The 26,114-nt window shown below is 37.0% G+C and overlaps 1 protein-coding gene across 8 annotated transcripts in view; it reads right to left on the minus strand.

The window, feature by feature from the left end:
- The window catches only part of PRIM2 (DNA primase subunit 2), a 276,052-nt gene that overhangs the window by 186,159 nt on the left and 63,779 nt on the right, over positions 1 to 26,114 (minus strand). For all 8 annotated transcript variants that reach the window (XM_033424338.2, XM_033424340.2, XM_033424339.2 and 5 more), the window contains exons 6-7: positions 20,123 to 20,218; positions 18,403 to 18,540 (exon numbers count right to left, since the gene is read on the minus strand). In XM_033424338.2, the coding sequence (XP_033280229.1) occupies positions 18,403 to 18,540; positions 20,123 to 20,218 (234 nt within the window). The remainder of the gene's footprint in view (positions 1 to 18,402; positions 18,541 to 20,122; positions 20,219 to 26,114) is intronic.

Here is a 26,114-nt window from a genome sequence, read left to right on the forward strand (position 1 = left end):
CTATACTAGTTGTTATTTGTGTATCTATTCATATCAACTGGAAGAGTACATAAGCTACTTGTATCAAGAATCCTGTTTTACATAGAGAACAGACTTGTGGTTGCCAAAGCGGGTGGGGAGACTGGGAATTTGGAATTAGCAGATGCAAACTATTACACATAGAATGGATAAACGAGGTCCTACTGTATAGCACAGGGAATTATATTCAATATCTTATGATAAACCAAAATGGAAAAGAATATGAAAAAGAATGTATATATATGTGTAACTGAATCACTTTGCTGTACAGTAGAAATTAATGCAACATTGTAAATCAACTATACTTCAGTAAAATAATTTTTTAAAAAAATAAATTAGAAAAAAAAATGAATCCTGTCTTAAACCACTTCTACTCCACATCCCATATGTAGAAAGCACTTAAGAAACATTTGTTTACACACTGCATATATGCTGTTGGACACTATACTAGGTGCCAGAAATATCAAATATTTAACAGTCCAGCAAATTGACTGGTAATAAAGAAGGTAATAAAAGAACTCTGATAATTAAGGAGCAATGCTTCACCTGCAACTACATTCAGCTATTCGAAATCTGTGGCTTCTTTGCCAGGTTAGTGACAAGTGACTTCACACATGGGATTATTTTGTAAGTACATACAACTTCTATAAATTAGTATTGTTTCACTTAAGTCCCAAAGATAAACTAGATTCTAACAAACACAATACTGACAAGTTGTCACCATAACTGTATTAGAAAAATTAACAGCTCTCATCATCCAATCCTTTTTTTAAAACTCTTTAAAAAGGTTTCTATTTTTATTGATTAATATTTTACTTCTCTTACAAATGGTTATAGAACACCTCTCTCCCCATTTTTCTTTTTAGTCATTCATTCAATAAATGTTTATTAAGTCTTTATAATACGCAAAGTAATATGGTAAACACTGAGGGTTTAAAGATGAAAAAGAACCATCTCATCTTTTCAATCTATGTTTCTAAACTGTCATAAAAATATTCATGTTAATATTCATGTTCTTTAATGGGTATCAGTTCTGATTATCCTTTGCAGAGGGTATGAAAGTGGCCTCTGATTGTCCAGTCCAATGTTGTTTGGGCTCTTAACTGAACTGAAAGGATGAAGCCCAGGTGCACCTCACCTTTGCAGCAGCAGAACTCCTACCAACCCCACAACTTATTTCCCACTTAGCCAAATACATCAAGACCCAGATCCAGTAACAGTCCACATCAATGTATTTACAGCAAGTACCTTTGAGCTTATGTGTAATTATTTTCTAAGTGTTTCCTGTTGTTCATTTGCCTTTCTGTCTAGAACTTAAGCTTTCAAGTTACAGGGACAACATTAAGTGCCTCTGTATCCTTTCAAAGCCCTGGCAACAATGCTGAGAGTACAGTATCTTCTCAATGAACAACAGAAAGATGGGATAAGTACATAAATACCAAGATGTATAAAAAAGAGTTTAAAAAATTATCTGGTTAAAAATGAGCAGAGAACCTGAATAGGCATTTTTCTTCTTTTTTCTTTTTTCATTTTTTTCTTTTGTTTTCCTTTGATTTTTATTTTACATTGGAGTACAGTTGACTTACAATATTGTGTTAGTTTCAGGTGTAGAGCAAAGTGGTTCAGTTATACATATACCTATGTTGAATACGCATTTTTCCAAAGAAGACATACAGATGGCCAAAAGGCACATCAAAAGATGCTCAACAACACCAATCATCAGGGAACTGCAAATCAAAACCACAATGAGATATCATATCACACCTGTCAGAATGGCTATTATCAAAAATACAACAAATAACAAGTGTTGGTAAGGATGTGGAGAAAAGGGAACCCTCGGGTACTGTTGGTGGGAATGTAAATTGGTGCAGCCACTATGGAAAACAGTATGGAGGTTCCTCAAAAAATTAAAAATGAAACTACCATATGATCCAGCAATTCCACTTCTGGGTTTTTCCAAAGAAAACAGAAAAAGTAATTAGAAAAGATATATGCACCCCTATGTTCACAGAAGCATTATTTATAATAGCCAAGATATGGAAGTGCCCAATGACAGATGAATGGATAAAGATGTGGTATATACTATATATATAATGAAATATTACTCAACCGTAAAAAATAATGAAACCTTGCCACTTGTAACAACATGGATGGACCTGAAGAGTATTATGCTTAGTGAAATAAGTCAGACAGAAAAAGACAAATACCGTGTGTTCACTTATATGTGGAATCTAAAAAACAAAACTAATAAATGTAACAAAAGAGAAACAGACTCATAGATATTGAGAACAAACCAAAGGGGAGATGGGTAGAGGCAAGAGCAAACTAGGTGAAGGGGATTCAGAGGTACAAACTACCAGTTATAAAATAAATAATCACAGGGATGTAATATACAGCACAGAGAATACAGTCAATATTTTATAACAACTTTGAATGATGTATAATCTCTCAAAATATCAAATCACTATGTTGTATACTTAAAACTAATATGTCAGCTATACTTCAATAAATTAAATAAATAAAAATTGAAAAAAAAGAGTTCAAATCACTTATGTCTACTACAGTGTTTAACGTTAGAGTCTCAAATATACTGAAAGATTTTATCATTTTGGTGATTTAAATTTTTTATATTAACTCATACATCCTCCATCAGTAAAAATTTTTACTCATCTGGTACAGCACAGTTCTTATGTCTCGGATTTCAGAAAATGGTACAGCCCCCTCCTTTCTATGTAAATGACTGGTTTCCTTTTTGCCTTTATTCCCAGAAAGCTTATAGCCAAATACAAAGCTCAATCCTATGATTGACACTTGAGAGTTATGATTTGTTCATTTGTCCTAACTTTCTTTCCTTTTTCTTTTTTTAACTATTTTAATCAATGTGTTTTGTATAAGCTGCCTCAGATGTTTTGTGGGAACAAAGAGGTTATAAATGAATTTACTTACTATGAAAAAGATATACACCAAGGTTCTATTTAAAAGTTCATATTTTCGGGACTTCCCTGGTGGCGCTGTGGTTAAGAATCCACCTGCCAATGCAGGGGACACGGGTTCGATCCCTGGTCCAGGATGATCCCACATGCCACGGAGCAACTAAGCCCGTGCACCACAACTACTGAGCCTGTGCCCTGGAGCCCGTGAGGCACAACTACTGAGCCCACGTGCCACAACTACTGAAGCCCGAGCGCCTGGAGCCCATGCTCCGCAACAAGAGAAGCCACTGCAATGAGAAGCCCACGCACCGCAACGAAGAGTAGCCCCCATTCGCCGCAACTAGAGAAAGCCCGCACACAGCAACAAAGACCCAACGCAGCCAAAAATAAATAAATATATATATATATTTTTAAAAGTTCACATTTTCTTTTGTCCACCAAAACATACGTCAATTCAAACTTATTCTCCTCCACTTTTCCTTCTCCTCTAAGTTTTTGTCAATCATCCACATTCTTAAATTGTATTGTCTATTAAATTTACTATAAAGGCCAAATTTTCTGCCCATCCCTTCACACAGTTTTGAGTTTCACTGCTATTTTCTTTCATTTCTTTCAAATTACTACTTTTGAGTGGATCAATATCATAGTTATAAGGCTTAGTGTGGTCTCTCTCTGTGTTCCAGACACCTATTTTTAGCTAACAGGTAGGTAATTCCCAAAAAAACTTTCATCAATGACATAGGCCATAAAAAGCAAGCTTGTAAGTACTGAGATTCTTTCACTAAGTTTATGAAGTGTTGGTATATTTTGAAGAAATCAGAATATGAGACTCATGGCTCTTATATCACTCTCTCCATTCCCTAGTAAACTAATAAGACCATTTAATGCAAACTATTTCTTACATAGAAAATGAATCATAAAAGAAAAAACTGATAAAATGGACTTAATCAAAACTTAAAATTTTTCCTCTTCAAAAGAGATTGTTAAAACAAACAAAAACAGGCAAGTATAGACAGAGAAAATATTCACAAAACACACACATATACATATTTATATATGAATGTGTGTATACAGACGTAATTTTATATATATATATATACACACACACAGAATTCTATAGAGAACTGTATATATATAATATACAGAACTGTGTGTGTGTGTGTGTGTGTGTGTGTATAGAACTCATAAAACCCAATAAAAAGACAAACAGCCCAATTTTTAAAATGTGAAAAGGATATAAACAGACACTTTATCAATGGAGATATATGAATCACAAATAAGGGCTGAAAAGATGGTCAACATCATTAGTCATTAGGGAAATTAAAAGCATAATGAGATGTCATCACACACCCATTAGGATTGTTAAAATCTTTAATTCTGATAATACCAACTTTTGGCAAGGTTGCAGCATAACTGGAACTCATACACTACTGGTGGAAATGCAAAAGACTCTAGCCTAGTGCCTCATAAAATTCAACATACCTTGTACATACTTAGCCTACAACCCAGCAATCCCATTCAGAGGTATTTACCCAAATGTTCACAGCAGTTTTATTCACTGTAGCCAAAAAGTAGAAGCAATCTAAATGTCCATTAAGTGGGGATGGGATAAACAAACTGTGGCACATTCATACAATGAAATACTACACAATAATAAAAAAAAAGAATGAACTACCAAAATATGAACTGACATAGATGAATACTGAAAACATAATACAGATCAAAAAAAGTCAAATACAGAAGGATATTTATATGGTTCAATTTATATAAAATTCTAAAACCAACAAAATTATCATGACAGAAAGCAGATGAGTGTTTGCCAAAGGCCAGGTGTAGAAGGAGGAGATTAAATGCTTAAGGGACAAGGAATTCTGGGGGGTGATGGAAATATTACGTATCTTGACTGTGGTGATGGTTCCCACAGCCGCACACACATGTCAAAACTCATCCAACTGTACACTTAAAATTGATGAATTTTATGTATGTAATTTATACCTCAATGAAGCCAGTTTAAACATTCAAACATAATACTTATAAAAAGCAGAGTCCCAATCACAGAAAAGAGGAACAATTATTAAAAAGAAAAAATAGAGATCATAAACATTAAAATATAACCTGCATACATTACTAACCTGAGGTATAATGTAGGCATATGTAATTCTAATCTTCACTACACTTATTCTCCAAGAATATGCTGCAAATCTTTAAGAAGTGAAAAAAAACCTACACTCTTATTTCAAATAGTTTCTATTCTGTTTGATGGCTTCTGTTTGATAGTCATGGGAAAAGTATACCTGATCCTTAAAGAACAAGACTGTGAAACCAGGAGTGAGGGATTCTTAAGTGAATTAGGGCCCAGCTGCTGAAAAGGAGGCCCCATTGTAAGGCATTTCTTAACAAAATGTCAGTTTCAATGCCTCAGATGCCAAGGATGGCCTTAAAGAGAAAAATACTAAGCACAGTTAAAGCAAACAGACTAGTAAGAGCAAAGAAGGTCACTAGCATTGTTCCTTTAGGGAAACACACACGCACACATGTATGCGTGCACATGTGCACATACACACACACCTGGGAATAGGAGTTCTAACAATTTCCTTAGGATGACCTAGAAAGAGAAAATAGCCTGCAATGCATATAAAGGACAGAACAGTTTTCTCCTAACAAAGCTTACAGTGAAGCAACAAGGGTACTTAACTTGAACTGCGGCATTCAAATTTCTCCTAATTCTTAAACAAAGTTCTCTACCAAAAGTAAAATATAATCAACATTTGGATGTTTCTTTAGTGAAGAACTACATATTAACATAACAGACATCATCTAAACTGAAGACAAGGCTTGTCCATTAGGCCTAAGCTACTCTAAACTACCTATTGTAAATCTAACAAAGCATGTATATTACTTGTAAGCTGAAAACTACAAAACTGATGAAGGAAATCAAATACAATCCCCATAAATGGAGAGACATACCATGTTCATGAATTGGAAAATGCAACATAGTAAAAATGTCAATTCTTCCCAAGTTGGTATATAGGATTAGTGCAATTTCTATCCAAATAATGGCAAGATTTTTTGAAGACATAAACAATATTATATTAAAATTTATGTGGAAAGGCAAAGGAACTAGAACAGCTAAAACAATTTTGAAAAAGAAGAAAAGTAGGAAGAATCAGACTACCTGATTTCAAGACTTATTATATAAGTACAGTCATAAAGACTGTTAAAGGCAGAGGATAAATCCATACATCACTATAACTGAACAGAGAATCCAAAAATAAATCTACACAAATATGATTTTGATGAGGATGCAAAAGCAATGCAACAAAGGAAAGATAGCCTTTCCAACAAATGATACTGAAACAATTGGACATCCATAGGCAAATAAAGGAATGAATGAATAAACAAACAAACAAAAAAACTACCTATTACTGCCTAGTTGCATCTTCCGGTAGGTTGTTAATCTTTTTTACCATAACACTGTGATAAACTAGAAGAGTTATGAGGGGAAAAGTTTAAAAAATAAAACTGGAGAGTGTATGTAAGAGTGTGTGTGTGTGTGTGTATGCACTGAACAATGGATTCACGTCCAAGATACACTGAATTATGAATTAAGTCTGAAATGTGTTGAAGTATTCTAGTAACATAATAAACAATGAACCAAGAGAGTAGATGAATCGTTTAACACTATAATATGAAACCTTCAAACTCCCATACCATATTTTTCAAAAAGATATGCTAGTCTATTTAACACAGATTTTTTTCTTTGTAAGTAAAACAGTGGGTTCAAATATATTGTATTCTTAGAAGGTGAGAACTTATTGAAGGCAAAATAAATGTCAAATTGTTGGCTAGTCCAATAACAAGCACCACTCACAGATTATTTTTTAAAAAATCATTCACGTATTATGTACTTTTAGCAACGGTACATGTAGAAATTACAACTAGGGACTGGAGGAACCATAAATTATATTTGGCCACAAAAACAAAAGAGAAAAGTTGTGATCATGCACTAAGAACTACAACTGTGGTTCATCACCAGAAGCAGAAAAAGAACCACCTGGGTTCCACAGCAGCAAGGGCAGTGCACTGGGGCTTTCTTCACAGCACTTTCAGAACCAGGTACAACTGTCTCACTTAAACACGGTTAAGACAGTAAATTTCATGTTACATGTATTTTACCACAGTAAAAAAATACTGGGAAGAAATATGGATGAGAGAAGCAAAGACACAAGATGTGGACCTGAACCCTCATACAATATGTAAGAGACAATAAGAAGATGAGTATATGGAATATAAGACATGGGTGGGTGGGCTTTGGGATCGGCAGGAAAGTGGGAGTGAACATACAAAGAGTGTAACTGAGAGAGAAGGCTGAAACAGGAATATCTATTGACATTTTCAAATCCAAGACTGAGCTGGTATAAATTACATCATATTGTGTCACAAAAATAAAAATTAAAACAAAGACACTACAAAGTCCCTGTTCTAAAACAGTAATGAATTAAAGGATCTCGGTCAACAGAGCAATCTAACATGCAAGAAACTACTTGTTTAAGATATTTCCAATTAGTAAAATTCCCAATCCTACCATCGCTCTACAGTAAGGTGCTGACTGACACATTTATGCTCATCAATGATAACCCAAAAAGAAAAGGAAAAAGGAATCATTGTGCCACTTCCCACAAAGAAGGATCACAAACAGGGCACCAAGGATTCAGGTGCACTGGTAGAATTCTGGCTCAGCAACTAACTAGCACTGTGATCTTGGACGAATTGTTTAACCTTTCAAAGCCTCAGTTCCCTCATTTGCAAAAATCATGCTAATAACCAGCTCAGTAACTACTGACAGGATTAAATCAGCAATGCATATAACAAATTTAATAGTGTCCGGCACCCAGTAAGTGCTTAATAAACAGAAATCTGCCTCCATAACCACAACCACCACCACTAAGCAGGACAATTCTCCACCTAAAATAAATAAAGCTCAGAGGCTTCTGACCTAAGAAGAATGATTCAGCACCACCTGGAACTGAAGGGGAAAACACACTTTCAAATTTATTTGTGTGTGTGTGTGTGTGTGTGTGTGTGAGTGTGCGTGCGCACGCACATGCACACCTGCACATGTAACATACTGCCTCAGGCCCAACCCTCATTATGCAACTGATAAATATTTGCCAAATGATAAATTCCTTGGCCAAAGTGTTAAACAAAAAAAATGAGAGAAATATATAAAACATTGAAGCCATCAAGGTAAAGCAGTAATTTCTATGACTTTCAGTATGTAATTTTTTTCAAGCATCTTAGGAAGTAGAAATGATTTCCTTCTTAATTTTTTTTTTTTTTTTTTTTTTTTGGCGGTACGCGGGCCTCTCACTGTTGTGGCCTCTCCCGTTGCGGAGCTCCGGACGCGCAGGCTCAGCGGCCATGGCTAACAGGCCCAGCCGCTCCGCGGCATGTGGGATCTTTCCGGACCGGGGCACGAACCTGCATCCCCTGCATCGGCAGGCGGACTCTCAACCACTGCGCCACCAGGGAAGCCCTTCTTAATTTTTAAACAAAACTCAAAAGTAGTCTGAAGGATTAATGAAAATGTACTTACAAAAGACTTAGAAAAGGCTGTAAATGCAAACTGTTATTCTCTTTCTTTGGGATTATAGCCACCCTGCCAAAATCCAAAGCTGTATTAGTTAGTTTTTTCCTCAAAGATTGAATGTTATTTCACCTCCCCTCCATTATTTTAGCCTTTAATAGTCAATGTGAAAACTGGACCTGATTATCTGATTATGAATCTTGTTTGCGATTCTTCTGTTTCCAAGTTTATGAGAAAGAAATCTGTCTTCTATATCTTTTTCCATTTTCAGGTCTGTTTTTTCTAGATTATCACCCCATTCACATCTCAATTTAGTTGCTCACTGACCCTGTTCCCTTAACCGCTTAGCAACTCAACAAATATAGTCTTGTATACGGACAAAATCATTGCTGCTCCAAGGACAACCATAATTTTTTTTAAACCAGACCTTAAGTGCCTTCCATATTACTAAAGTCTCGTAACTCTATATAGGTTTCTAATTTAAAATGTAGGCCTGAAAATACTGAAACTCACCTAATATCATGCTCTAAAATGCACCCTCAATGTATAAAATTATTAAAAACAAAAAGGATTTTATACAAACAGCAAGAGTCTCACAAACATTTACTCCTATTCTTAGTGCCTTTTTTAAAATTTAGGGGAAACCAAACCTGTGCATTTAGTGATTCTCAATTCTATCATTCCTTGATTATTTCTAGTATCAACTAGTCGGGGACAATTTTCATTTGCTGTTTTTAATTTTGTTTTGAACTCACACATACTCTCATTTCAGATAACATTCTCCATGTCACTCCAATGTTATATATGCTGCCTACTTGAGTTCACAGAGTTCTCTGTGTCACCTGGATTAAAACATTAAGCCTTAATAAGATTTTTATTTCTGAGACACAAGATTCTCAATGCATGTAAATCAGAAGATGTATTCTGCACTCCCTGCCAAGTTCCTCAGATATATGTGTGCAATTAAATAGACAAGCAGTGAAATTTGAAGGTACAGAATTAGTAGCTGGTATCTGGACAGTACTCACCTGCCTGTACAGACAGGGCGGGGAAGAGAAACATCAACCAAGGGTGTGGACAAGGAAGAAACAAAGAGCCAACTTACAAATGAAGACAACTAATACTGGTCTTATTCCCCATCCCCAACCCCCACCCCAAAAAAGACAAGGTCAAGGGATTGTTCACATCCAAAAAGAGCCCTGCAAAACTCAGCTCAGAGCTGACCTCTTCCTTGAAGGCTTCTCTGCGGTCCCCAGACTAAGTCCATCACCTCTTTCCTGTGCTACCGCTGCACCCAGGACACACTGCTCTTTCACAGACCACAGCGCAGGAGGACTGTTTACATCTCTGCCCACTGTTGCCCCCCTCACCATTCACCCTGAAAGCTTAATCATACCTCTGCCCCTGCACATTTGCCTGGCACGCAGTGAATACTCACAAAGAGTTTATTACTATGTTGAACCTGAATAAAAATCTTTTTCTAAATGTTATATAATTATGACAAAAATGACAGTCAGGTATAAAAGAAAGCCAAACATTATATATAACCAAACACTTCTTTTTAATATTTATTCTTTCTCTGGCACACCATTATTAAGTGTCATAGATTTTAAAAAAAGCTGATCTGGATTTAACACAGGATGTGTCAATCTTATTTCTATGAAACAAAGTTGGTTTAATTAATATAATATTTTACTTTGGTTTAAATTCCTCTGTGTCATGTGTATCTCTCTCTTATCCTCATTCTTTCTCATTAATAAGGAATCAGAAAGCTTTGAAAAAAAAAAACTGAAACTCAAAGATGTACACATAATCATTACTTCTCAATGTCCAGTCACTGTGAAAAATTACACTCTCAAAATTTAATCAATCCTGGAACAAAACTGTATTCGTATTCCTAGCTCCCCCTGTGCAAAATTTTTATATTGGAAAACTAACAGGTGATGCATCTTTCTTTGTAGAGACTGAATAAATTTTTGCTCTATGAGAGTAGAACTGTCAAAGAATTGAATTTACAAGGACCCCCCCCAAAAAAAACCTATTTCAGTATTCAGCTGTTTCCTAGCAACTGAATCTGCAGATATTTTCTCATCACAAGTGAGTAATAGGGATAAAAATCTGTGTTTCAGTGCACTCAAGTGTCAATGAAAGCAATGCAGCTCAGTGGGAAAAAAACACTATAAATAGTGTGTAAAAATACTAAGTATCTTCTAGCCAATCTGGGCTGAAGTGTTAAAAGGGGTAATTATAATTGTTAAATATGATCAATGATCTGAGGAACAGGAGTGTTTATAGAGGAGTACAGGGTCATTCTTCTGTGAGTGGGGGGAAGGGTGCACAGGGGACACAAAGGTGACCACAGAAATAGTAACCTAAGAATTACTCTGGAAAGTTAGTTCAACCATGAAAAGAGAAGCTGCTGTCCTCAAGCTAGAGTTTAAACCTGGCTGAGGCTGCATCATAAATTTCTAGACAAAATATAACCTCACATATTACATACTCCAGAGAAAACCTGTCAAAAGAGTAACAACTGTAACCCCTGCAGCCAACTGCAGCGGTTCTTAGGAAGCAGGGTACTGCAGCCACAGACGTTCCCAACAGAGACTGCAGAAATATTCTGCATGCACAGCCCTTCCCACATCTGAGGTGCTTCACTCTTTCCTTTTATAAACAGGACACTGAAGTGCAACATCATTTCACGTACTTTTTTCAACAAATCTGGAGAAAACACAAACATGCAGCTCTCACAGGGTAATTCACCAGATCCTGAGCACCTGCTCTTCTCAAGGTACTGTGCTCAGCATCAAAGAGAATGACGTTGAACAGGGCTGAGTCCCTACCCTGCAGAAGCCAAACAGGGCTCAGTCCCTACCTGGAGAAGTTGAACAGGGCTGAGTCCCTACCCTGGAGAAGCTGAATAGGGCTCAGTCCTACCTGCAGAAGCTGAACAGAGCTTAGTCCCCACCCTGGAGAAGCTGAACAGGGCTCAGTCCCTACCCTGGAGAAGCCTACATGTAAAACATGCCATAGAACACTTGAGGGTGAATAAGAGAGCAGTAGAGGGGCAGAGGTATTTGACTGCGCCTGGGGAGAGGCAACAATCTATGAAAAAAAGGCACTGACTTTAAGGAGTTATGGGAGACCCACAGTGAAGAACCCAAGTCCTTCACCAATCAGCCACAAGAATTTTGGTAAGCCACCCAAGCCTTTGCGGGGCTAAACTTTCATGCGCAAAATGAAGAGGCCTGACTGGTAAGTTTTATTGAGAGCTCCTTATGAAAGAAGGCTAAAGCACTACCATACACAATAGGACAAACATGCATGTCCACTGATATCTATAAACCTCAAGTTTGGATTCTAGGAGCCAAGAATGAGGGCAAGATAACACACAAATGATTATCACACAACTCTAAAATCCTGTGCTGCTCTAAAAATCCTATGTCGATGTGCTGCTAACATTTGCTAGCAACTAGAAATAAGTGAATCATTAAAATTTTTGCCACCAATGATTTCCATAAACACAAAGTGCAAAATTGTACTAAGCACCACAGGGAAAAATTCAAACCCCTTAAAATTCTATTCTTTACATGAACTAGCCCCTTCAAATGAACACCTGAAAAATATATAGCACTTTGGAATTTTTTAAGCACCATATATATATATATATATATATATATATATATATATATATATATACACACACACATATATATATAATATATATATAACTGATTTTTTTTCCAACGGATCTAAGCTAGCCTATCAAAAACCTAGAATATTCCACTAAAACAATAACTTTTACTCAATCCTATTTTGTGATGGTGCTAAAAGCCTCATTTTCTAAAATACTGGGTTGGCCAAAAAGTTCCTTTGGATTTTCCCGTAAGATATTATGAAAATCCCGAACGAACTTTTTGGCCAACCCAATAAAATACATATGGAGAAAGATGCCAAGACTCACTTGTAATGACTTGTTCGTCTGTGGGATCCAGTGGGCCTGCCTGACCCCACACCCTACCTTGAAATACTCACTTCGGTTACTAGGTCCTCTACAATCTAAAGAGCAACATTCAATTTAGCATCCTCAGTCAACAAGCGTGTCTCAAAGTAAAAAGAGGATGTTTATTTTTTCCCCAAAAATGAATGGTTTTTCTGTTATCGATAGTTTCATGGCTTTTAACTGCACTGCTTTGTTTCCTAGAGCTCAGTACCAGGGGAGAATGAATGGGCTGGTGCCTGAGAGTAAAGGCAGAAGTGAAGGATTAGCAGCTACACTGACTGGTCCACTGCAATCACTTTAAAATAACATTAAATAACCAGGAAGTAATACTGGAAAAGACATATTAATCAATCCAAAACCAAAGGAAATCAACTAGACACAAATAAGACAAAGAAAATTCTTATATGATTACAAAGTAAGTAACCATTCAAGAAAATTAATTATATTTAAGCACAGCTTAAGGAACTAAACTGAACACTGCTTTTAAAAAGAGGATAAAAGATTTAAGAGGATTCTAAGCTCTGTAGAAATAAAAAATTACTTGATCAAGTGCCTACAAAGAATATTTTTCCAAAACAACAAATACTTGGTGAGTCACACATCCAACTACTATTCTAAACATGTGAAAAAGAAAATCCTTTTCAAAAAAAGAAAATCCTTACTTTCCTCTGTGACTCCCAAGAAAGCTGCTTACTTGCTGTCAGTTATTTCCCAGGGAGCTTCTCGGAAGTTCTCGTTCTATCTCTAAATTAGAATAAATATATTTTCTGAAAGTCTGTTTTCTAAAGTTTTACCAGCACCTTCTAATGATGAATCTCACCCACAGAAAGTGAAATTAGTCACATAATGTGAGAAAAAAGAGAATCTGCCTTAAAGATATTCAGCTACAACTTAAGAAGCTGCCCATTTTCTAAAAACAAAGCAAGCACGCTCCACCAGTGACACAGAGTGGAAGTGTGTGAAAACCCAAGCTCAGCCGTGTGACCCCCTACGTCTCAGGGCTTCACTTTACCCTCCCCAGAAATCCAGACTTAAACCCAACTTCACACTTGCCATCACCATCTGGATGACTGACAAGCACCTCCTGCTTAACATGATCAGAGCAGAACTCCTGGTTTTAGCCTGTGGACTTCTCACACAGTCTTCCACATCGTGGTAAAAGACATCACCCTCTAATCAGTCACTCTGGCCAAGAATCTGGGCAGTGCAACACAGTGGTCAGGAGTAAAGACTGAAGCCAGGCTGCATGGATGCAAACCCTGCCCTGGCTCCTCACTTAGCTGTGCAGACTGTACGCCTCAGAGACTGAAAATGGTACCCACCTAACAGGATTACTGTGAAGATGAAATGTGAAGCTCATGTGAAGCATTTAGAACAGCACCTGGCAAATATTAAATGTTCATTAAGTATAAGCTATCATTATTGTTTTTATCCTGATTTCCTCTTTTTCTCTCACACCCAGTGTGTCAACAGCACTTCAAGAAAGTAACTGAAATCCAGAGAGTTCTCTGAATCATCACCACCACAACCAGCCTCTTTCCAGCCACTATCCAGATCAAAGTGATAAAATTCTGAACTAGTCTTCCTACTGCCATTCTTTCTATACCCTCCAAAGTGGTTTTCAGCCACAGTAACCTATTCTAAATATAAATCAGATTATATCACTCCCTTTTCCAAAACTATCCAATGGTTTTCCACTACATTAGGCTAAAAAATCAATCTCTCTACCCCGGTTTATTCAAAGTCCTGCATCACTGCCGTCTCATTCTGTACAGCTCCCCGCTAGCTCACTACGCTCCAGCATTGTGCAAAAATGCCAACCCTCTCTCCTTGGGGCCTTGGCATCAATGACCGCTCCTGCCTAGAATGTACTTTCCTCTACTTTTGCTCTGCTGGCTCCTTCATGTCACATATAATATTGTTATTGTTTATTTCTTTGGTAACTGGTATAAGTTTTATAAGAGAAGAAATTTCATCTATCCTATTAAGTATTATATCCCTAGTACTGAAAACAATACGTGGGTGAACAAATAAAAAGTTATTAAAAAAAAAAAAACCATTAACTGAGAGAACTGGCTAAAGGTTCTAAAATTGTTATGTGAAGCAAAGAAATATATCTTTCCCTCATTCTTTTCCCTAACTGGTTATCAATTTATTGCATCTCAACTCCAAATTCACCCTTTTTGTCTGCTCTGTAACTGGACCCTAATACACTTACCTTTCAATATTTCCTGAGTTTGAAGATCTAAATCCCCTGATAATACAACTACTCATAAAGGCACAGTTTTTCATCAAAAGATCCTAAGAATCACAATTAGAAAACCCAAGATCCAGTTATGGCTGCAGCAATTACTGGCCAAAAAGACACTGGACAAACTACCTGGCCTCTCTGAGCAGCACTTTCCTAGCCTGTGTGATGCAGACGGTCATCCTCATCCATCTCAGAGACTTGTGGTGAGGATCAAATGAGATCACAGACAAGCAGTAAACTATGTGTGGACAGTAAGAGTCATCTTCATTATTCAGTATCTATCAGTCCAACAAAATGTTATTGAGCACTGACCCTATGTTACGTAGAGAGAAAAGTTTAAGACCAAGCCCTTACTCTCAAAAAGCTTACATTGTAGTTGAGAAGAAAAACGCTAACTGGAGTAATCTCACTGCAGTTTGGTAGTGTGCAGAATGCTGTGGGGGCACAAAGGAGACACACTCAGTACAATCCTGGGGCTCAGGGGGGCTTCCTGGAGGAAGCAGTGCCACAGCTGAGTCTCACGGATCAGCAGGGTGAGAAAAGAGCTCTTATCAAATAAGAACATAATGCCCATCTTTTACTAGTCCTAAAGCATGCTCAAAAGCCAGATTTGTTATCTTATAATATAAATCACATGATCAAACACTAACAACAAGATTGCAGATGTCACCTGGGGTAAAATTCTTCTATCAACTTAGACTTTCCCCAGCACCATTTATTTCTTCCTCTACCACAAATTAGAATACCTTTTTCTAAATCTTTAGGACAATTCTTCTCATCCTACAGGATATTTTCAAATTCTTTCAATTACATACTTCAAGGTCAAAACCTTCCTCACTGGAAAGGACTGTAATCTAGAAACCATCACAATGGGTTTAATTTCCCCTTTGCCACAGCCTAAAAGCAACACCTTCCCTTCCTCCCAGAGCTTCAGACTCCAAAGCTGTCAGGACAGCTTCCCAGGCAACCCCCTCCATCCACTCTCCTTCACGGCGAGGCAAAAGGCTCTATGGACAACCTCTCAATCAGACTCGGGCCCTGACCTACCCAGGAGAAAGCCAAGCACTTTTTGGCCAACCCAGTATTTTAGAAAATGAGGCTTTTGGCACCAATATAAAGTAGGACTGAGTAAAAGTTATTGTTTTCAGAATAAAAACAATACCAGAAAAAATTATAAGTTTTAACTCAAAAGGAAAGGTTGGCCTTTGCTTATACGGTAATCGGTACAGCTTGAAAAGAGCCACAGCACATAACTTTGAAGTTATGTACTAAACACTAAGTACCCAAAAAAGTGTCCCAAAAAAGTACAAAAGAAAACTACACTCAGATTAACAAACAACACTGAAAAATGTATTTTTAAGATGTTATCACTTAAGTGTCTGTTTAAACAAATCTCTTAAAAAGCACTGATTATGTCATTTATTTAACTCAGCTACCTCCAATTTCACCCAGCAGCGGGCTGTTTATTGTAGCACTAACCTAGTACTGCTTTTCCTAATTAAACATAAAGACTTTCTTCTACATTGCCCTCTACTGACACAAAATAACAATTTAGAACAGAAATCTAGGGGTTATATCTACCACAGGCCACACTAATTGTTAAGGGTCACATATGACATCCATCTCCAAGGAAAAAAAGACACAACCTTGAAGAGACAAAGGCTGTTCACAAAATTAATCATCTCACCAATAGTATTACTAGGAGAAAGAAAAAAATGACAAAATTAACCATGAGTAGTAACAAATAAAAACCTACTTAAAGGGACTTTCCTGGTGGCACAGTGATTAAGAATCCACGGGCCAATGCAGGGGATGATCCCTGGTCTGGGAAGATCCCACATGCTGCAGAGCAACTAAGCCCGTGTGCCACAAAGCCTGCGCTCTGGAACCCGCGAGCCACAACTACTGCACAACTACTGAAGCCCACATGCCCTAGAGCCCGTGCACCACAACTACCGAGCCCACGCAGCACAACTACTGAAGCCCACGTGTTCTAGGGCCCACGTGCTGCAACTACTGAGCCCGTGTGCTGCAACTACTGAAGCCCACGTGCCTAGAGCCCACGCTCTGCAACGAGAAGCCACCGCAATGAGAAAGCCTGCACACAACGAAAAGTAGCCCTCACTCACCGCAACTAGAGAAAGCCCGTGTGCAGCAATGAAGACCCAATACAGCCAAAAAAATAAATTAAAAAAAAAAACCTACTTAAATACATAAATATAAGACATGACACCATAAAACTCCTAGAAGAGAACATAGGTAAAACATTCTCATACATAAATTGTACCAATGTTTTATTAGGTCATTCTCCCAAGTCAATAGAAATAAAAGGAAAAATAAACAAATGGGACCTAATCAACCTTACAAGCAAAAGAAAGAAAAACCACCCTCGCACAGCAAAGGAAACCATCAACAGAACGAAAAGATAGCCTATGGACTGGGAGAAAATATTTGCAAATGATGTGACCAACAAGGGCTTAATTTCCAAAATACACAAACAGCTCATATAAATCAATGACAAAAAAACAAACAACCCAATCAAAAAATGGGCAGAAGATCTAAATAAACATTGCTCCAAAGAAGACATACAGATGGCCAATAGGCACATAAAAGGATGCTCATCATCACTAATTATTAGGAAAAAGCAAATCAAAACTACAGTGAGGTATCACCTCACAACAGTCAGAATGGCATTAAAAAGTCTACAAACAACAAATGCTAAAGAGGGTGTGGAGAAAAGTGAACCCTCCTACACTGTTGGTGGGAATTTAAGCTGGTACAGCCACTATGGAAAACAGTATTGGAGGTTCCTTAAAAAACTAAAAATAGAGTTGCCTTATGATCCAGCAATCCCACTCTTACGCATATACCCAGACAAACCATAATTCAAAAAAATACATGCACCCCTATGTTCATAGCAGCATTACTAAAATAGCCAAGACGTGGAAACAACCTAAATGTTCATCAACAGATGAGTGGATAAAGAAGATGTGGTACACATATAAAATGGAATGGAATGAAATGCCATTTGCAGCAACATGGATGGCTGCTAGAGATTATCGCACTAAGTGAAGTAAGTCAGAAAGAGAAAGATAAATACCATATGACAGCACTTATATGTGCAATCTAAAATATGACACAAATGAGCTTATCTATGAAACAGAAACAGACTCACAGATATAGAGAATGGACTTGTGGTTGCCAAAGGGGAGGGATGGATTGGGAGTTTGGGGTTAGCAGACACAAACTATTACAGAATGGATAAACAACAAGGTCCTACTGTATAGCACAGGGAACTATATTCAATACCCTGTGATAAACCATAATGGAAAAGAATATATATATATGCATAACTGAGTCACTTTGCTGTACAGCAGAAATTAACTCAACCTTGTAAGTCAACTATACTTCAATAAAATAAATTTAAAAAAAATTAAAACCTAGGAATTCTACAAATAACAGTACAGCATCATAAGCAATCTGAATATTATTATAAAAATTAAACTATTTTTTAAGAAGTACAGAACAAAACTATCAAGAGTATGTAACTGAAAACATGAACATATAGAAATAAAGTGAACATGGAAATATGGAAACAAAGTAAAATACTTACAGCCAAAGCCTTGGACAGTTTGGTTCTAAATTCATTAAGGATGATAGCCACAATGTCCTTGAGTGGTACATAAGCAAAGCCATTTTCCAAATAGACTTTCCTTCCTCTGAACAAATCCAGAGCATCAGCAAAAGGGATCTGAATTCAGTGTGAAAAACAGGGAAAATAAGTCAGTACCTGTCATTACGAAATTCTCCTACGTCTTCGTAAGTACTAAGGCTAAACAAAATCCTTCCTCTGAGAAAATCATTAGTCCTAGCAGATCTAAAGAAAAAAAAAAGCAAGAAGATCAATTTATACTCCTTGTAAGTAAACAACAGCATTAGGAAGGAGTGGCAGGCGGAAAATGTGTTTGTTTTAGAGTAGATCTTTCAAAAAATAATAAGCCAAGTTAAAATGCTTTATTTTCATTCTTAACTCATCAATTTACAAATTATAATCACCAGGATTTCAAATTCCCAGCTCAAGCCCTCTGGGTACACTGCATTCCTCTCACGTGACATAGTCCACATTTTGTTCTGTATCAAGTGGAATCCAATGTGTATACAATATGTTCAGTGCTAAAAATTACCAGTAAGTAAAGTAATTCCAAATTTCTTCATCTATGTTTCCACTCTTTCTCCAGGGAAATATATTGGAAAAGCTAATCTCAACACTAAGAAATGGAAATAATAATAAATGTCCAGTTTTATCTTTAAAATAAGTACTTGCCAGTAAATATTTTTTTAAAAACCTAATAAATAGTATTCTACTTACACTTTTTAAAGTCCTATGAACTATGGTAAAATTTTAAGAGATGAGATTATGGTAATGGTATTAATAAATTGCAAAACTCATCCTTACTCTTCAACAGAGTTTTTCTACTTCTTAAAAATGAGATAAAAAACTAGGTTAAAAAAAAAAAAAAAGATTCCCCAAATACCCTATTCACCCAAGTTTTATGGAAGAGTTAAATCTATATGCCCATAGTTCTTCAATGTATTCAATGACACCACACAATAATCAGATCATGTGTTTTTACAGAAAGTTTCTAATTAATTTACAGATTTCTACATCCAGCACACAGTCCTTGCCCTGAAGCAGTTCACCACTTGGTTGAAGAAACAAGACGGACTCACGTGGACAAACACGCCCTGCAGGAGGACGCTGGCCAGACTGGGGGGGGAGGTAGGGATGGAGTGCCCGTGGTGGCAGGACACGCACCAGACGCCAGGCATGGGCGGCAGATAGCCGCCCCTCCCCTGCTTCGGGAGGTCCTCAGCCCCGCAGCCCTGCACCTGGCTCACACAGGCAGGAGTCTGTGCTGAGGGTGCGCAGATGGCGGTGTGGGGGCAGGGGCCGGACCCGGGCAGGGGGAAGAAGGCCGGGGCCCCAGGGCACCCGGGAGGGAGGAGAGGCTCCCGCGCGGAGGCGGCGTAGGGAACAAGGGGCCGGGGAAGAGGGGCGTTGCAGGTCTTCCCAGCCCCAGCGCAGCCCGAGGCTGAGCACAGTGAGGAGAGCGTGGCCCGCAGTGGGTCGGCACCCGAGCAGCGCCAGGAGTCGGTGCAGCGCAGCCCGGGGCGGAGAGCACAGCACATCCGGGGGGCGAAGACAACATCCGAACAGAAGGGGGAGAGGCTGCGCCCACAAGAGGCTACACAAATGCGTCAATAAAACACGGATAGAAGCTCAATGTGATACATTTAACAACACCTAGGAAGTACTTTAAAAGCGTACCTACCTTATAAACTGATTCCAGCTCCAACTGAACCCCACCTAAACTGTGTGATGAAGCCATAATATCCTGTTCTCGGAGAGTCTTATCTTCATCACTTATCTAAAAGGAAACATATTTTATATCTTTTAAAAATTAAAACTCTGCATTCAGTTTCAATAAAGCACTTTCCTGTTCTAGTGAAGATTCTACACTTTTTAAAAACTTTTAAAACCCTGGTATCTGAAATCATTCCTAATATGATTATTAAGTCGTTACTATCATTAATGAAGCCAAAATATAGAAGAAAATTTAAATTCAATATACTTTCAAATTTCTACTCTGTCAATTTCTGAGGACACATATCGAAAGAACAGTAGCAGAGAAACAATATCCTGGACTAGCTGCACCCACAGACTCATGAAAGGAGAAAATGAAAACCTTTCTGAAGAAATATACAATTCTCCTAGGGCTTAGTATAGTCCTCCAAATAACTCCCCAAATACAATCTCTAGCACACAGAGAAAACACACACACAAGGAAATAAGACTCCATCAGTGGGAACCAGATTGGTAAAACGAAAAGAAAAGTATAAGGATTGGAAAAAAGAAACAAAATTGTCATTATTTACATATTATGTGATTAGAATCCTTAGAAAATCCAGAAAAATCCACAGATAAATTATTAGACCTACTGACCTAATTAAGCAAGGTATCTGGCTACAATGTCATATACAGAAAAACCAATTGTATTTCTATCTGCCAGCAGCCCACTTTAATAATGGATTTTTTTTAAACTACCATTCATAATGGGATTAAAACTATCAGTATTTAGGAATAAATCTAACAAAAGATGGTCAAGACCTCTAGGGAAAAAAAAATGTAAAACCTTACTGAAGGAAACTGGAGAAAACCTAAATAACCGAGAGACATCCATAAACATGCACCAGATGATGTAATACTATAAATGTACCAATTCTCCTCAAATTAACCTGCAGAATCAATATACTCTCAAGCAAAATCACAATAGCTTATGTGTCTGTGTTGCTTCTAGAATGTATAGGGACACACAAAGTGTCAAGGAAAGCCAAGATAGAAAAAGACAGTCAACCCAATAGAAAAATGATCAAAAGATATGAACACACGCTTTACAACTGAGAAAATTTGAAGGGCCAATATATACGATCATATCTCGTCTTATTGCACTTGGCTTTATTGTGCTTCCCAAATATTACTCTTTTTTTTTTAAACAAATTGAAGGTTTGTGGCAACCCTGTGTTGAGGAAGTCTATTGGCACCATTTTTCCAACAGTATTTGCTCACTTCGTGTCTCTGTCACATTTTCGTAATTCTCAAAGTATTTCAAACATTTTCATTATTATTGTATTTGAGAGCACTGAACAAACAAACATGTATCATCAAAAATCAGTGCAAGAGAGTCATCAACTGAAAACTACCACCTCAATTCCTTTTTGGTAATGGACAGGATAAAAATACAAAAACTAAAAATGTAATATAACTAGATGTCATGAGAAGTCTCAATAGGCAAAAATTTTAAAGCGTGTCACAGCACACATTATATACAATCAACACTCATTCTAGAGTGTTTAAATTGAGTTTTAGCAATAGCAAATATTTCTCTAAGAGCTAACACCAGATTATTCTCCTTTAGTATTGGCTTTGTTTACATATACCTGTTGATAGTAACTTCTCTACAAAATTGACTATTTACCTTTTACTCCGCATTCCATAGGACAAATCCTTCCAAGCTCAAATATACCACCAGATACACAATGCAAAGACTATTTGAGAAGAGGCAGGTATGTTTCAGAGCCAAGCTGTAATTCACAAACAGCAACTGATAAAGTGAGAAACTGACCAGGGAGACATAGTGAAAGGGAACAAGGTATCTGTACATCCTCGTGATGATCTTTCACTATCTTTAAGTGATTTCCAATTTAAATATAAAAACTATTTCAAATTTGTGCAGTGAACACTTACTTATTTGAAATTAAATAAAAATTAAATACACATGCCTGTTCTCCCCACCATTAATGGGGATAATCATAGGTGATTGCATGGATCGTTTTTTGCCCAAATGGTTTTGACTGGATCTGGCAATACTGAAGTTGAGGCCAAATGTGTTTAACCCACCACGTCCCTTTTACAATTACTTATTACAGCAACAAAGAATTAGATAACTTTGAACATACAGATGTTTGCCATGATAATATCTGGGGTTTTAACTGAACAAATCCCACAGCAATATATAAGAACCACTAAGACTTCTCCACGAATATAGGGGAATATAGTACCTCTCTTTCCCTAAACTCAACTCAAATATTTGTATTAACAATACCACAGGTGTTTATAAGCAATTAACTGCTCACCAAGTAACTGTCAGGTAAGCAGGGGAAGCACACTTCAGCTCAACTGTCATACAACAGAATACTTTACTTACAAGAGACTTAATGTTCCAAACACTCTTCTACCTTAGGTATATAGTCAAGGCTCAATTTAAACAAAATTCAAGGTCTTGAATGAAAACTAGAGTAGATTATTAAAGAATGTGGTAAGACTGTCTTTCACTGAAATCTTCCCCCACCCCCCAAAAAAATAGAAAAAAAATTATCTGGACTTTACTTAGATTAGAAATAATGAATAAAATTCTAAGGGATTCAATGTGTTTCTAAACTGTTCACCCAAAGTAACTGGGTGCATTCCAAATAATGCGCATTCTAGCTGAAATTAATGTCATTTCCTACATGATAGCCTTTCAGTAAATATTGTTTTTCCTTGGTGAATTAAAAAGTTCATCCATTTGCCACACACATCTAAACCTTCATTTAGCTATTTAATAATAAACAAAATAAGAGAATTGTCACTGAAAAATGTTGGATGACTGTCTGAAACTTTATTAATTAGTATAAACTTCTATTAACTTCATTATTTCAAATTTCTAAAATAATCTTGAGTATTCTCTTCTGCTTCTGGTATAAAAACTACTGGGAAAAATATGAGCATATTTCACTTTCTCAGGCTTCCCTAATGAGGTTAACTACTGGATGCCTAGAAAAAACTCATTCTCCAAAAGAGCAAGACAAAATTAAACAGCTTCCTGCTTCTACTAACAAAGGATCTCATGTAAGAGTTAAAAACAGCTACAGTGGAACAATTATAAAAGCAGAGGAACTGAATAGAAAGTATATCGTTTTTGTAACTGCAGAAGCCTAAGTTCAAATCTTAAAAAAGTGAATTAACCTCTTCATACCTCAGTTTCTCCATTGGTAAAAGGAAGAAAATAATACCTGTTTCATGAACTTTTTTGTCAGAATTAAGTAAAATAAAGTATGTAAAGTGTCTAGAATAGGCCTAACATATAGCATGCCTTTAATAAATGGTAAATATTTATTATTACTATCAGTAATGTACATTTTGATTAGCTTGTTTTCCAGGAACACAGTGAAACATTTTTGATCCACATGATCATGATAAGATGGCAAAGCTGGAAGATCCTGAGCTCACCTCCTCCTACAAACACACCAAAACTACACCTATATATACAACAACTCTCTCTGAGAATGACCTGAAGACTAGCAGAAGAGCTCTTGTACAATTAAGGATATAAAGAAAAAAACACACTGAGTAGGGTAGAAGGGGCAGAGACACTATCTAGTCAAGACCCACATCCCCAGAGCAGCAAGCCACAAGCAGGAGGAGATATCACAAACTCAGAGGCCCTCCCTCAGGAGCGAAGGGTTTGAGCCCCATATTGGGCACACCAGACCCAGGGACTGGCACTGGGTAGGTGAGCCCACTTAACTAGCTTTGAAAACCAGCAGGGCTTATGCACAGGAGAGCTGAAGGAAATTGAAATTTCACTCTTAAAGGGCTCACACACAAACTCACTCACTGGGAGTCCCAGCACAGAGGCTGCAGTTTAAAAAGAGCCTAGCGCTCTAGATAGCTTGCCAAGGCCACCCCAGCAAACCCCAGGTCCACTCCAGCACCAATCATCCCACCAAGGCAGCAGCCCCAACATGTCCTGGAAAAGCCCCAGCCCATCCCCACTACAACTCCACCTGGCCTGCCAAAGCTGACCAGCACATACAGTCTACACTGGGGATACTCCTATACAAGATCACACCTCCAAAACCAAGAGACATAACGTTTCACCTAATTCACAGAAACAAACACAGAAAGTCAAACAAAATGAGGAGACAGAGAAATCTGTTCCAAACAAAAGAACAAAATAAAATCCCAGAGGAAAACCCTAATGAAATGGAGATAAGTAATTTACCTGATAAAGAGTTCAAAGCATGGTCACAAAGATGCTCGCAGAACTCAGGAGAAGAATGGAGGAACACAATGAGAACTTCACAGAGTTAGAATATATAAGAACCAATCAGAGCTAAAGAATACAACAACTGAAATGAAAAATACATTAGAGGAAATACACAGCATTTTAGATGATACATAAGACCACATAAGCAACAAGGAAGAGAGAATAGTGAAACTCAACCAATAAGAACAGAAAAAAGAAAAACGAATTTTTAAAAATGGGAATAATTTAAGGGAACTCTAGGACAACACCAAGTGCACTAACATTCACATTATGGGCCCAGAAGGAAAAAGGGGCAGAAAACCTATTCAGTAAAATTATGGCTGACAACTTCCCCAGACTGGGGAAGAAAACACACATGCAGGTTCAGGAAGCATAAAATCCCAAACAAGATGAACCCAAGAGATCCACACCAAGACATATCATAATTAAAATGGGAAAAGTTAAAGACAGGGAGAGAAACTTTAAGGCAGCAAGAGAAAAACAGTGAGTCACATACAAAGGAACCCCCAAAAGGCTATCAGCTGACTTTTCAGCAGAAACTTTGCAGACCACAAGGGAGTGGCATGCTGCATTTAAAGTAATGAAAGAAAACAACTTACAACCAAGAACAGCCAGGAAGGCTACTGTTCAGAATCAAAGGAGAGTTAAAGAGTTTCCCAGACAAGCAAAAACTAAGAGTTCATCACCACTAAACCAGCCTTACAAATGTTAAAGGGTTTTTAAGCAGAAAAGGCTATAACTAGAAATAAGAAAATATATGAAAGAAAAAAACCTCACAGCTAAAGGCAAATACATAGTAAAGACAGTGGATCATCCATTTAAAAAGCTAGTATGAACATTAAAAGAAAAAAGTCATAAAATCAACTATAATTACAATAAGCAATTAAGAGACACACAAAGTAAAAAGATGTAAAATATGACACCAAAAACATTAAATGTAGATGGGAGGAGTAAAAAAGTAATGCTTTTAGAATGCATTCAAACTTAAGCAAACATCAGGTTAAAACAAACATATATATACATATATATACACACACACACACATATATATATATATATACACACACATATATGAACCTCATGGTAACCAAAAACCAAAACCCTACAAGAGATACACAAAAAATAAAGATAAAGGAATCCAAACATAGCACTAAAGAAAATCATCAAACCACAAGGGAAGAGAACAAGAGAAGAAGAAAGGAAGAGAAATACAAAAACAACCAGAAAACAATAGCAAAATGGCAATAAGTACATAGCTATCAGAAATTACTTTAAATGTAAATGGACTAAACTCACAAATAAAAAGATATAAGGTAGCTGAATGGATAAAAAAAATAAGACCCATTTATAGCCTGCCTACAAGACACTCACTTCAGATCTAAAGACACACAGGCTGAAAGTGAAGAAATGAAAAAAGATATTCCATGAAAAAAATGAAAAGAAAACTGGGAGAGAAATACTTGTATAAGATAAAAGATTTTTTAAAACAAAGGCTGTAACAAAAGATAAAGAAGGACATTACATAATGATAAAGAGGTCAATCTAACAAAAGGATATGATGTTTGTAAATCTTTATGCACCCAACATAGGAGCATATAAATATATAAAGCAAACATTAACAAACATAAAGGGAGAAACTGACAGTAATACAATAATAGTAGGGGACTTTAATATC

The sequence above is a fragment of the Orcinus orca genome, chromosome 10 (genome assembly GCF_937001465.1).
Source record: "Orcinus orca chromosome 10, mOrcOrc1.1, whole genome shotgun sequence".
NCBI lineage: Eukaryota > Metazoa > Chordata > Mammalia > Artiodactyla > Delphinidae > Orcinus > Orcinus orca.